This window comes from Onychostoma macrolepis, chromosome 02 (genome assembly GCF_012432095.1).
Source record: "Onychostoma macrolepis isolate SWU-2019 chromosome 02, ASM1243209v1, whole genome shotgun sequence".
Classification (NCBI taxonomy): Eukaryota; Metazoa; Chordata; class Actinopteri; order Cypriniformes; family Cyprinidae; genus Onychostoma; species Onychostoma macrolepis.
This window is the reverse complement of record NC_081156.1, coordinates 33084432-33099276: the sequence shown is the minus strand read 5'-3', so window position 1 is coordinate 33099276 and position 14845 is coordinate 33084432. Positions and strand designations below refer to the sequence as shown.

The window sequence follows — 14845 nt, the reverse complement described above, 5'->3', positions numbered from 1 at the left end:
CATTTTTTTTAAATGTTACTTGTTTTGGAATGTTCAGGGAACATTCAAAAGTAACGCTTCTGTAATGTTTGCAAAATTATTAAATGTAATGTTGGCTTAACATTTGTATAACGAAGAAAAAACATTTTTAAAACATTTTAAAAAAGCACATTTCGAAAATTTAGAAAACATTCACAAAATGTTTACATAACATAATGTCAAATGTTCTTAGAACATATGTGATTAACTGAGAAACTTGTCTTTTAACGTTTTCACTATTTTTTAAAATATATTTTTTAAGCAGTAGTTTGTTTAGGGATGTTGTATCGTCTGTACTGAACTCCCTCACCGCAGCGCTCGTCTCTGACAAACTCTGAATGTAAGTTGGCATAAATGCATGATGACAGCCAGATGTAGTCAGCATCAGTCAGACCTCATTCACAGCACAGCTGACAGGTGTGTGTGACCTCAAAGACTTTCTTTGTTTGCATTAAGACACACTTTTACAATTCTTGCTTTAAAACATTAATCATGAGTGTCTTATTTTTGAAGTTTCAGTAATGCTTCAAAATACAGGTTGGGTTTAAATTGCTGCTTTATTTTTTTTTTATGACTGAAAATGATTAAACAGAAAATCATTTTATTATTATTATAATTTTTTTTTTGTTTGTTTGTTTTGTTTAGGTTTGATTTTAGTTAAAAGTTGTTTTTAAATTTATATATATATATATATATATATATATATATAATGTCGTTTTCATTCATTTTCATTTCAGTTTTGGTCATTTTAAGCAAAATAAGAAATGAAATAAGAAACTAGCTGAAGTTAATTTTTTTGTATTTTATTTTATTCCAGTTAACATTTATATTATATCAAGTAATAAAAAGTTTGTTTAGTGTTTTAGTTAAATATATTAACCTTGAACTGAACGAAATTATTGATGTTTTATTGTTTATTTTCATGCATAATTTTTAATTTCAAAATGATTTAAAACTAATTGAGGCCTATATGCTTCACTGACTAGAGATCTTACATTTAAACATTTTTCACTAAAGAAGGAGATCTCAGTATGTTTTTAAATGAGTAATATTTGCGTTTCTGAATAGTTGTAAGTGCTTTAGCACCATCTGCAGGATGATAATGGAATTACACACATATATAATATTCATAACAAAAGATCTCTGTGTACGATTAGATATAAATTAGTACAGTATATGAAAACAGTTCGTTGCTGATAAACTCTATCATGATGAGGTCTTTAAATGGATCTGCTTGGAGTTTATAATGGCTGGATATACATTCGTCTACTCTCTCTTTCTCCACTAGGTGTCACTTCCAGCTTATTTATTTTCTGTTGTGCAATAAGAAGTTTTTATTATTTTTTTAACCAAGGTAAAAAGTTTTAAAATAAATCTTCCTATATAAAATAAATGAGAAAAATTAGATTTAATCTGCATTATCTAAAAAAACTAGCCTGTCCTATGGAAAGTTGCAGGCAAGTTTATATTGTTTATATTTATACTGTAAAATATTCTGATTTGAAGACTTTTTTTTTTTTTTTTTTTGCAATGTGTGTGTTTTCCCAAACGCGTTCCGTCGTCCGTACGTTCTAGTTTTTGTTCCGTCCGGGCTTCCGTACTTCGCCTCGTTCTCGCTCTCAGTCGGTCCTGCAGCGAAGATGGCGGAAGCTCCCCCGCGGCCCTGCCGGTTCTTCTGTCACCGGTGTTCGGAAGAGATCAGCCCTCGGCTCCCGGTAAGACGCCGCGGTCTTAACGAGCCTCTCCCGAAGGCTTTGAATCGGTATGGATGCGTGTAACGGAAGAAACGGCCTCTTTTATCACGCGTTTCTCCGCGCTCGCTGTGCTAACGGCTAACTTAACAGCCTGCTGGTTGCCAATAGCAACACTCAGGATTAAAATGTGGATTTAATTGAATTATACTTAATTGGAGAGGTGAGAGTTTAATCAGACGGATTCTTGGCAGAACTGAGCGCAGATTAAAGATTTTTCTAGAGCTCTGCTGTTTGTGTAACCTGTCAAACCCGAAGGCTGCTTGTTATGATAATCAGCTCGGTATATTCACTAACCAGTCATCGCGAATCGTTTAATATTGACATGAGGATATTTAGTTACAATCTTGTCAGATGTGTCTGGTTTGTGTTTCATAAGTGGTTCAGTTGTCCGATCTGTAGATCATGTTTACTTGGTCTAAACAGAGAACTAGTTATGAAGGCAGCTGGGTAACTAGTTACGTTGTTTATTAAATAGTGTGCAATTAATACTGTTAGCTGTGAAGTTTGAGATGTTCATAGCCCGGATTTTTGTGTCTGATCTGTCATGTAAGAGATTGATTTTCAGTGTTTGTAAGCTGGTTAGATGCTGATGTTTGTCTTTAGTGTTTGTCTTGTGTTTTTGATTTATAATTGATTGAAACAGCTAGCTGGTTATATTTTGTGTTTTTAACTAGGCCTAGTTATAGTAGATCTTTCAAGTCTAATATTTCTGTGTGTAGGTTTAGTTGGTCAAAGATTGATTTTCTGTGATTTGTTTAGTTGACAGAAGGCTGATTGGTTAGTTAAATCATATCAAGTGTTGTGATAACCAATGTTTGTAGGTTGATCAGTTGCAGATGGATGGTTTTATGTGTGCTTTAGGTTTCTGATCTTTGATCGATATGCTTAGCTGTTACAGAAGGCTGGCTAATAAGAGATCTGCTGGTTAATGCTATTATCTAATGATTGTAAATGGTGTTAAATCGATCTTATGATCTTTGATGATAAATTGGTGAGATTTCGATGTCTGATAATGTAATTGATATGAGATCACCTGGTTAGTTTTACTGACTGATTATAAGGTCTGTTTTATACATCAGTCGAGTTTTCTTGTTCTTTTTGCCTCAAACTGACAAGTTGATGTATAAGGCGGTCTAATTCTATTGATCTGTTTTTCATGTGGTTTTGGTATCTGATTTGTGATTCATGTAGGTCCGATTTCTTGACTGTAACCCAAGACTGGTTGTAATGAGATCAGCTGATCAATTTTAGAAATTATTGAGTAGTGTCAGATTTAGATCAAACTTTATATATATATATATATATATATATATATATATATATATACTTACAAATGAGGACAACAGAAGCAATCAATTGTAGTATTAAAACAACTAAAACAGATCCAAAGCTAAAACTTTATAAATACTATATATACACTTTTTTTTTTTTAAATAAAGAAATTAAATATAAATGATAAATGCATGCTACAAAATTTCAAAACTTAACATTTAAATGAAAACAAAAAATAAAGCTAAAGCAATTCAAAATATTAAAGATCAACAGGTATGAGAGTATAATAACGATTCTAACATAACACTAAGACAAACACCAAAAAAAAACAACTACATATGTGTATGTACAACCACACACACATACTTATGTATACATATACATACATTTATAAATTCAATATATATATTCTTTAATTTCCATGTAGTTTTTTGAAGTACTAAATCAAGTAATAAATCAAATTAAAACTTAATAAAAAACCCAAACAGACATAATAAAAAAACTAATGAAATGACAAACATTACTTCAACTTGAAAGATGAAAGATGATAAACACAAATCAAACTACATTAGTTTATCAGTAATCCTAAAAAAATAACACTGGGCCAAACACAAAAAACAACAACTTACTTAGACAGTAAGAAATGATTATAATTTATTATTTGGAGGTTAACTAAAGTTAAAAACTAAAACCATTAAAACACACACACACATTTTTGTTACTTGAAATATAATCTAAAATATATATAAATGCCTTATACTTATTTCCGTTAGTTGCCAAGGCAATATATACTAAAATAACTCAAACTAAATGAAAATGGACAATATCAATTATATTATAATATCAATAAAAACTGTAATAGCGTCTCGATTCTACTACTGGGTTTTGGTTGTTTAACACGCAGCCTGTGCTAATGAAGGTCACACTCTCTGGCTCTACAACTTACTTTCTGCTGACACTCATAATAAATGAAGCTAGTACAGTTGGAGAATGATGATATCATTTGTAAAACTGCCTTAATTCACTGTCAGCTGACCCAAGACACGTCAGGAATGAATCTGAAACCACAGATCTGTTTCATTCGTCAGTTTCACACATACTGTCAGGAAATACGAGGCCAGAGATCTTTCCACATGTGCTGCTCCTTGTATGAGGTTTGAGAGGGGAACAGGGAAGAGAATGGATGGAGTCACAAAGCTCTTTTGCTTGCCTTTTCATCATTCTGTGGCGTTATTATCCTGCTGTTATTGTGTGGAGCCTCTAGAAAGAGCCCAAACAGGACAGTTCACTGCAGGTCAGCCGGAGGTCATGATACAGGACCAGACAGAATCTGCAGTATAATTAAAGGCATTCTTGTGGAATTAATTTGTGATGATTTGTGAAAAAAATGTGTTATATGTACAACATGTTTATTTGTACATGAAGTCTTATCTTGTTAGGAAAATATTTAATATCCAAACACACAAAGGGGCTGAGGGTGTGTAGAGGTTTATGAATGACAGCAGCTGTCCTGCGCATCCAGACTGCAGATGTGACAGCGCTGCGATGACAGATCAGTCAAGCTCTTCTGCATCTAGATAGTTTCTTTTTATGTTGAGATCACAAAATAAACCCATCAAGGAAATACTTGTACTATATATTTGACTGCTGTTTTTCTTGTGTTTTCATGACAGATGATTTCTACCTGTCTGTCATCATAGATTTTCTTTGTTTAATAATATTTCTTTTAATAAATTTAATGGAATGTGTAATGCTTAACATTCTTGAACGCATTCTTGTTATTACTAGTCATGAAATTTGAAATTTTTCAGTTGACCTTTGTTAATCAACTTTGATGGTTATAGAGCAGACTAAAATCTGATTAAATGCTCAAAACTGTGCACGTTGTATATTAATGTTTCAAGTTGGTATGTTTCTTAGAAATAATAAACAGTCAGTCTTATAAACTAGGCCTATATTTTTGGCAATGTTATTTTAATTTATTCACCACTATACTATATAATAAAAAAAAAAAATGTAACTATTTTTAAATATTTCTATTTATCTTTTTTTTTTTTTTTTCAGTTTTCGCTTCAGTAATTTTAGTACTTCAACTTTTTTTGTTGTTTTTTTTCAGTTAGATGCCATCATTTTGCTGTAAATACAGTTTGTCAGTTGATTCAGTGGGTGGTGTTAATGTACTGTTGTGACCTCTGTTTTCAGGATTACATCTGTCCGCGCTGTGAGTCCGGCTTCATCGAGGAGTTGCCTGAAGAGGGAAGGTAAAGTACTGACCTGCTGCTGTGGATCTGGAGAAGTGATTTCAATTTGGACAGAAAAATCAAATATTGCGTTATGTTTTTGCCAAAACTTGTTTCTCTGGATGGGATTCCACATCAGGAAATCTGTTTGCTACATTGATTTCCTCAACAGGCTGAAGACAATTCAGCTCTAAAACACTGTGAATGATTTTTACAAGCATTAGAAACAGAAAAACAATGATGTGAAGATTTGATCTTTTCTATCACGGTTTTTGCCAAAGTGTCCTGAATATACATTTGCTTTTTTCTTTTTTTTTTTTCTCTTTGCATCTTTTTCTCTTATTTTTCCCAGTTCAGAGAATGGGTCCACATCTACAGCCTCTAATGATCAGAATCGGCCCTCGTTTGAGGTGAGCTGTCATCCACAGTATCTCTGTAATTGCTTTTGGCTGCTGAGTTCGCTTGGCATGCAAACTTTGGTCCATATATTGTGTAAAGTGTGAGATTTCTGGCCCACAATGCAAACTTTGACAATATGCATTTAACAGATGCTCTTATCCAGGGCAACATACAGATTTAGACTATGGTTAATAGATGGCAAGCATGCAAATTATAAACTGTTGAAAGCAGTGTAGAATATTCTCCCAGGCCTCCAGACGCCACATTAAGAAAATCATGTGTGTATGTGTGTGTGTGAAACGACTGGCTGATTGAAGCTCACGAAAGCTTTACCTCTCACCCGTCAGAATGTGGACCAGCACTTGTTTACATTCCCACATGGTTACGGGCAGTTTGCTCTGGGGATCTTCGATGAGGGCTTCGACTTCAGAGGGGGTTTGCCAGCGGAAGATAACCGTGATGCAGAGAACCGCAGAGAGCGGGAGATGGCATCACGACAGCGCTACGGGGCCAGACAGCCACGGGGAAGACACGTTCCCCGGAGACAAGGAGTGCGGCATGAGGGTGTACCCACTTTAGAAGGGTAAGAATTCAGCAGATGGCACTGTACTGTATTTATTCAGTGGGGTTTGCATTCTGAATTATTGAATTTGTTTTTTTTTTTTTTCTATTCTGGATTCCCACTATAATGGAAAGCAATCAGGAAATAGTAAGGAGTTTAAAAATGTGATAAGATAATAAAAAAAAATAAATAAATAAAAAAATAGATACAAATGCTATTTATTCGATATAATAATAAATGTATCAATATTAAATATATAATTTATATATATATGTATTTTTTCTAGTTATTCTCAGCTCATTATAAAATGTACAAATATTTTTTTTTAGATCTTACCTTACCTAGTAATCAACTTTAGAAAATGCATTGCTCAAAGGTGTGGGGAACCCTGTTTTATACTATGGCCATCACTGCAGACCAGAGGTGCCCAAACATTTTAATACGAAGGGCCAAAAATTAAACTGTGCCATGTGCCAAAAGTAAATATTTTATTATATACAACTAAATTATAGTGATGTTTTACAATTTAAATAATAAAAATAAATTTTTTAGATTATTTTTAATCAAATTTACTTGTGTGAACTTTACTTGTTTACTTGTGTGAACTTTATGTGGGAAAAAAGACAAAAATATAAATTAGAAATTAAGATATGCTTCAATGGCATGTTTTTTAATACTTTTTCCCCTACTTTTGTCATATGGCACAAAATCAGTTTATCAATGTGTTGCCAGGTTTAAGGGTGGAATAAAATGTTTTTGCTTGAAAATGTTAATTTGTTTTGTTTTCACAGAATCATTCAGCAGTTAGTTAATGGAATTATTGCTCCGACAGCTATGCCAAACATGGCGATGGGACCATGGTGAGTCGCCAATGAAATTTCTTGTCTTTACGTCATTTCTCAGTCTATGATAAACCACAGCTGATCACTGGACTGTAAACTGCTGTCCTACAGGGGAATGCTGCACTCAAACCCAATGGACTATGCATGGGGTGCCAATGGATTAGATGCCATCATAACACAGGTCTCAAGTGGTTTATTGCTTTATTTTGTAACCACAAGGAATATGAAACCTACAGAGCCCTGTGTTGCTATTGTAAACAATATCAGTGCATTTAAAACAAACAAACAGTATAATCACATACTCACTTTTTTGTCCCTGTTTGTCGTCCTGTAGTTATTAAATCAGTTTGAAAATACGGGTCCCCCTCCGGCAGACAAAGAGAAGATTAAGAGTCTCCCTACGGTCCAGATAACACAGGAGCACGTGGGTAAGAAGACAGACGTTTGATACATGACCACACACTGCTGGAGCACAGCATCAGTTGATCTGTGCTTCATGTTTTAGCATCAGTGCTTCAAACAGGGTGAATGTTGAGATTTCTCACAGAGGGTTCTGTATGCTGACAGCGTGAGGTGCTTCAGCTTTCAGATTGTAAATGTTAGATGTCCCACGTGGTAAAACCCTGTCTGAAGCGCTGCGTCTCTAAATTCATCCACTTTTAAAGAGTCATCGCTGCAGCCGTCAAAACGCTGCCTTTGTAAAAGATTCATTCACGGCTTCCAGTGCAAACTGAGCAGAGTTCCTGTATTTATGTCTCTTTTTTTGTGAGCAAAATAATACTTTTGTGCAATAAGATAGATATTAAAAATGTGTAATATATGTAAATCCAAACACACACAGTGTGTATAGATAGATAGTATATACAGTATATAAGTACACACACACATAACACTGTTCAAAAGTATGGGGTCACAAAATTTTTTTTAAAAGAAATTCATTCTTTTATTCAGCAAGGATGCATTAAATTGAGCAAAAGTGACAGTAAATACAATTATGAAGTTACAAAAGATTTCTATTTCAAATAAATGTTGTTCTATTCAATGAAGAATCCTGAAAAATAAAGTGCATCACAGATTCCACAAAAATATGAAGCAGCACAACTGTTTTTAACATTGATAATAAGAAATGTTTAACTCTGCATATTAGAATGATTTCTGAAAGATCATGTGACACTGAAGACTGGAGTAATGATGCTGAAAATTCAGCTTTGATCACAGCAATAAATGATATTTTAACGTATATTCACATAGAAAACAGTTGTTTGAAATTGTAATAATATTTCACAATATTACTGTATTTTTGATCAAATAATTGCTGCCTTGGTGAGCAGAAGAGGCTTTTTTTTTCAAAAGCATGAGAAATCTTGCTGACTCCAAACTTTTTAATGGTTAGAGATATATATATCACAAATAACACCTAAACAATACAAGAAATAATTTGCAGAGTTACAGTTGGCTAGTTGTCTAGCAATTCAAACAACCCACAGATTAGTTGATTTTAAAAATATGTTCTGTATATTTTCACACTCTCAATAATAGTTTCGACTCACCATTGGCTTTGTGATATGTTTTATTGGGATGTTGATGCTTCCTATTTCTGACGTGTGTGTTTTTGTGGTTCAGGTGCTGGTCTAGAGTGTCCTGTCTGTAAAGAAGACTACAGTGCAGGGGAGAACGTTAGACAACTTCCTTGCAATCATCTCTTTCATAACGACTGTGTAGTTCCCTGGCTTGAGCAGGTGGCGTTTCTCTTGTTTTATTTCATCTCTCCATACTTAATCATCTAAACTCAAGATATTTACAACTTTGGACAGTGTATATTCGGTCGTTAATGACTGATCCAGATAAACTCCATTTCAATTTGTAGTTTGCGACATTAATTTCATGGTTCATGGTTCTGTACAGAAAGGCAGGAGTTTGCAAATTGAATTTGTGCTAATAACTGCTGCTGCTGTGTTTGGGTTCATCGTGTTATACAGCACCTTTGAACTCTGTTATTTTTTCAAATGAATATGCATGCGTTGCAATTAAAAAGTACTTCTGTAAAAGTAATACGGCAGGCTTTCAGAAATATGCTCTTGTCAAACTCAGACACTTCTAACTTTGTTAATTATAACTTGATGACAAGAAAATGAACAGGATGGGAATAAAGAGCTGAAGTTAGTCATTGCTCAGTGAGGGATTGTCAACCTAAAGTTCAAGCTCATTTTCAGACATTGTAACTATTCAAATGTTAATATTATATATATTTATTATTATTATTATTATTATTATATCTAAATTTTTATATATTATCTATATTATCACAGTATGACCTAAAATCCATCGCAGATGCTTACAAATGTTTGTGCTGTTGTTTTAAAGCTAACAATAATTTATGGGGAATTTGAAACAGTGTTTTGAACAGTATCGCAACAGGTTTAATTAAATTTAATTGTTTTTTTAATTGTTTTTTCAGTGTAGATGTTTGTGCAGCATGCAGGGGCATGACTAAAATGTTAACATCAAGTTCACTTCTTTGTTCACTTTATATTGCAAAATAAAACTAACAATGAATTCCCATTTTTTGTTTAATAATATGTCTAACATATTAAGATTTAAAGACACAAAAATTGATTCAGTAAAATATTTAAATGTTTTTGAAAGTATGCTCAACAAGGCATTTATTTGATGAAAAATATAATAAAACCGCTAATATTGTGAAATATTATTGTGATTTAAATTTTTTTCTATTTGAGTATATGTTAAAATGTAATTTATTCCTGCGATACAAAGCTGGATTTTCAAGTTAATTAAAACTTTAAACTATAAAATCATAATAACAATTTTTGTTACTTGAAATAAATTAAACCTTAAGTAAACTAAGAAAACTTAAATTAAAAAAACTTATTTAATTTAAGCTGGTTGCCATGGCAACATTTATTTTCATTTAGTTTGACTTTATGTGGAAAAAAGCAAAATAAAAATTTATGAAAACTTGAATGAATGAAAGACATTTCAAGTTAAAATATCATATAAATATAAAAAAGTTTATATTTTTAAAAATGACAAAAGCACGACAAAATTACTAAATCTAACTAAAATCAAAAAAGGTAATATAAAAATACAATTCAAAATATTAATAAAAACTGTACTAGTATCTTGATGATACTAAAATAGCATCGTTCAGAAATCATTCTAAAATGCTGCTTTGCTACTCAAGAAACATTTCTTGTTATCAATATTATCAATGTTTTTGCAGAAGCATGATGCATTTTTATCAGGGTTCTTTTTTGTATATAAAGTTAAAAGGAACTGCGTTACATGTTTTGTCCGTGTGTTTTCTCCAGCATGACTCGTGTCCGGTGTGCAGGAAGAGTTTGAGCGGGCAGAACACAGCCACGGATCCGCCCGGCCTATCAGGGATGAACTTCACCCCCTCTTCCTCCTCCTCTTCGTCCTCCAGCTCTCCGAGCAACGAGAATGCCACCAATAACTCGTAAGAGCTCAGCCCACATCCCCAACACATCTACACATCATCATCATCATCATCATCTCAGCCGCGCCGGCCTGGTCGTCACACACTCTTTCCCCTCCACCGGAGACTGATCTGTGACACAGTAGATCCAGCGCTGAACCTGCCCATCACTACTAACACACACGGACAGCGCAGAGAGAACGCCAAACCCCCGAGAGAACAATACACTCTTCTGTTGCTTCAGACAGCGTTTCCTTGCTTTTTTTTAAACCGCTGAACTTCAGAGCGATCATTCCTCAAGGTTTGGGCACACACGGCAGGCGGCACCTGTCCGCGTGACGTGCTTTTAATCAGCAGAAAGTGTGAGGAAAAGAGAGAGAAGAAGGAAAAGAGGAAGAGGATGTCACGCAGCGCTGAGCTGCACGATGACGGTGCCGGATCTGAAGACACACCGAGCTGAACTGCGTTTTAGAAGCAGACTTAGTGTCTCTCCAGAGGGACGCGGTCAAATAGAACCTTTTGTTTTTTATCCTTTGATTTTTATTTTACGGATAAAAGTGGCTGATATGTGAACGTGAGTATGTGTGAATCTCACAAAAACGGTCAAGATCTCGCTTCACCCCAAAATCAGAAGAAAAAAGAAGCCGTATTATGCTAAAACCTATTTTAGAACCAGAAATTTTACAGTTTGCCGTAACGCAAAAAAATCTGATTCTCGTTACTGTAATACGAAAAAATATGATTGAATTCATGTTTATAGATTATATTGTTAATTGCACTGCCTTTAATTTGATAAATCATTTTATTACAGTATTTTATATTGTAATACTACATTACAGGGAAGAGAATCACCATCTGTGTAATTCATCTGAATTGTCATAAAATATAGTCATTTTAGGCATAATGCATTTTTCTTTTTGGATTTTGGGGTTAAATAAAACCTGGACATGTTTTTTTGTGATTCACCCATATATATGAAACCTATTTATTGAAAAAACAAAAAATAAGAGCTGCGTCATATTGTGAAAAGCCAAGCGATCCAAGAACATCTGCGACTGAGGAAAACACTGAGTGCAGGTTTCTCTCCTAATATTTATTTGCACAGTATTTTTGATTTTTTTTTTTTTGCGAAGATTATTAGAACATTGAACAAACAGAAAAGTGTGAATGTTTTTTTTTTTGGCAACATTTGATATGATTTTCTACATTTAGCATCGTCCTTAAAACTCATGAGAGAAATATATTTTCTCTATTTCACCATGCATTTTTGGGCCTTTATCCAAACAGCACATGGCCTGAGAATGTGATAAAATGCTCTCTCTTGCTTTCTCTCACTCACTCTTTTTTTTTTTTCTTTTATATTTTTAAATCTCCTCACATTCAGTTGTCTTCTCTCAGTCTGCCACACATATTCAGTGACTTTCAGTTCAAGGCGACCTTTTTTTAACTTATTTTAAGTTAAATGGTTTGTTTTTGTAAATCATAATAAAGGAGAAGAACAAATGAATGAATGAATGAATGAATGTATGTATCACTCCTGATGATGAAATGTTTCATAAAAACTCATTTGTCTCTCCACAGATCACGAACACAAACTAACACCAGAGTTTCTGTGTTTGTTCCAATTCTTTATACTCTAATAGACACTTAGACAAGATCAGTACTTTAACTAACTGAGAATTAGAAATAAGAATTAATTTCAGTTAATAGTTATTTAAATTAACAAATTTATGTACGTTTTTATATTTTTAGTATTTATTATTGTAATTCTAATCTAACTGAAAATGAGAAATTAGTTCAAGTTTATTTATATTTTATTTCAGTAACATTTATTTTATTTAAATTAGTGTAAAATAATGTGCGCAGTTTTTTATTTTATTTTTAGGATTTATTGTTCCAATTTTAAATATTCATTTTAGTACTTTAACTGAAAATTAGAAATAAGTAAGTTTAATTGTTTTTCATAAATTTAAATAGTCATTTTACTTATTAGAAAATTAGAAATGAATTTGTTTATATTTTATTTTGATTACCATTTATTTTCTTTAAATGAATGTAAATGTGTGTACATGAATTGCAACACTGATATGCAGGTATATATTGCAACTTTTTAAAAATAATGACATGTTTTATTGTTTTATCACTATGTAACCAAAACTCACATAATTATCTTATAGTTTTCTCTGAAGCAGAAATTAAGGAGCTGTTATTTATTCATTTTTGTTCATTTGCTGCTGCATTTTTAAACTAACCGGTGGTGGGTTTACTGTCTGTTATAATGTAATATATGCTACTCCATTCTTCAACAGCCAAGAGCTGAATCTTGAGACAGATTCATAAAACAATGTGCTGGTCATCCTGTTGAGACGGGACTGAATGATCAGCACGAGTCGTCTGATGGCAGAAAGCCGCAGAGCTTCAGAACCAGCTTTGTTTCAGCGAAGTTTCGAGTCGTGCGCCGCATCTCCAGCCAGACTCCATTAGCAGCTGCTAATTGTGATTATCTGCCTGTTGCTGCAAACTCATTTTGAAGTGAATTTATTGTTGACTATCCCTGTACTGCTGTGTGTTTTCAGACTGAGAGCTCTCTCTGCCCTCTTGCAATGTGCTTTTATTTATTTCTATGAGACCACCAAACCAACCAATGTACAGAGACTTGTGGGCTATATTGGCTTGAGTTGGTGAGTGAGCTGCGTCGCTGCTGCTCTTATGCATCACTCTTAAAAATAAAGGTTTCCAAGGAGGGCTTTTCATAGCAATGCCACAGAAGAACTCTTTTTGGTTCCCCAAATAACCTTTTAGTGATCAGTTCCTAAATTAACCACTTTTTATTGGTGTGAAGAACATTTTAATAGACTTAATTCCATAAAGATTCCATAATGTTAAAGGTTCTTCATGAAGCCAGCGATGCCCATAAACCAGCTTTATTTTTAAGAGTGTTGATGCACCGCACTGAGCTTCATCACGGAGAAAAACCTCTCTTGATTGGGCACTAAATGATGTCTAAGGTTCAAGTATGCACTAAACAAATACATCTTCAGTGTTATTTTAGTATCATTTATATAATATTATACTATTTATTAATGTTTTGAATTGGCTTTTTAATTTTATATATTTTCCGTTTTTGTTTTAATTTTAGCTTTTGTAATTTTGTTTTTGTCATTTCTCTCTTTCTATATTTCCATTACCTTTTAATTTAGTTTTAGTGATTTTAGTACTTCAGTGCTACTTTATTTTAGATATAGTTGCCAAAGCAACATTTCTAATTTCCGTAAGTCTTTCATCTGATTTCTAGATTTTCAGATTTCATATTAATGTTAGTTTTTGTTATTTTGTTGTGCTTTTTTCATTTTTATTAGCTTTTTAAAAAATGTTTCCATTAGATTAAACTAATTTTACTTAATTGCCAAAGCAACATTTCTAATTTTCGTTTAGGTTTTTCATCTGATTTTTATATTTTCAAATTTCATTTTAATGTTTTTTTTTTTTTTTTGTAATTTTTTCTTTTCATTTTTATTAGCATTTTTTTTTAAATATGTCCATTAGACTTGATTTTTGTTTCAGTTTAATTTTAGTAACTTAAACTTATTTTAGTTAGTTGCCAAGACAACATTTTCTTTAAGCTTTCCATCTAATATTTGTATTAGATTTTATTTCTATTACAAACATTAATAAAATTATTAATAACTATTAAACAAATTAATTTGCCTTTATTTTTATATTTTAAGGTTTCTTTTTAATTTTAGTTGAACTTTTAGTAATTTTGTCATGTGCTTTATATATATATATATATATATATATATATATATATATATATATATATAAATATTCTAACATAGCTTTAACTCATTTTTATTTCAGTCTTAGTTTAGTACTGCAAATTAAACCTATTTCAGTTCGTTGCCAAGGCAACATTTCTTCATCATTTTTTATCTAATATTTATATTTTATTTCAGTTACCAAAAACAACTTTGCTGCTTTTCAAATAATATTTCACGTGTGATACAGAATTCCCACAGTCACAGAAAACCTGGAGATTTCAGGGAAACTGGTTTGGAGAAGTTCTAGTGAATGTGTTTTTCCCGTTACGCCCAACAATAAAATAAAATCTCTTGAAAAATCCTTATCCAGTAATGATTCAGATAACTGGAGTCCATTGCTAAAAACCTGTGGGAATCCTGTTGATCTCCTGAATCTGAAAAGCTTCCCAGATTGATCCACATATCTCCTGCTTTCTTGGAACTTTGCCTTTTATGCAAATGAAGCCCAAAGCATCATCCTTAAGTGTGTCATACCAGGAA

At 32.7% G+C, this 14845-nt stretch overlaps 1 protein-coding gene across 1 annotated transcript; it reads left to right on the top strand.

Annotated features, from left to right (window-relative positions):
* The first annotated feature begins 1590 nt into the window (after positions 1-1590).
* rnf126 (ring finger protein 126) lies at positions 1591-12162 on the top strand. Its single transcript, XM_058764461.1, has 9 exons — positions 1591-1733; positions 5247-5305; positions 5637-5694; positions 6031-6266; positions 7037-7105; positions 7199-7268; positions 7422-7515; positions 8711-8826; positions 10417-12162. The coding sequence occupies exons 1-9, from the start codon at positions 1659-1661 to the stop codon at positions 10567-10569; spliced, it is 930 nt and encodes a 309-aa protein (XP_058620444.1). The 5' UTR covers positions 1591-1658; the 3' UTR covers positions 10570-12162.
* Positions 12163-14845: the final 2683 nt, after the last annotated feature.

Bases quoted from the DNA above. Each gene is read 5' to 3' on its own strand.
- rnf126 (XM_058764461.1), top strand. From the start codon at position 1,659: ATGGCGGAAGCTCCCCCGCGGCCCTGCCGGTTCTTCTGTCACCGGTGT. The intron at 5,306-5,636 runs GTAAAGTACTGA...TATTTTTCCCAG, and splicing joins GAGTTGCCTGAAGAGGGAAG to TTCAGAGAATGGGTCCACAT. The intron at 7,269-7,421 runs GTCTCAAGTGGT...GTCGTCCTGTAG, and splicing joins TAGATGCCATCATAACACAG to TTATTAAATCAGTTTGAAAA.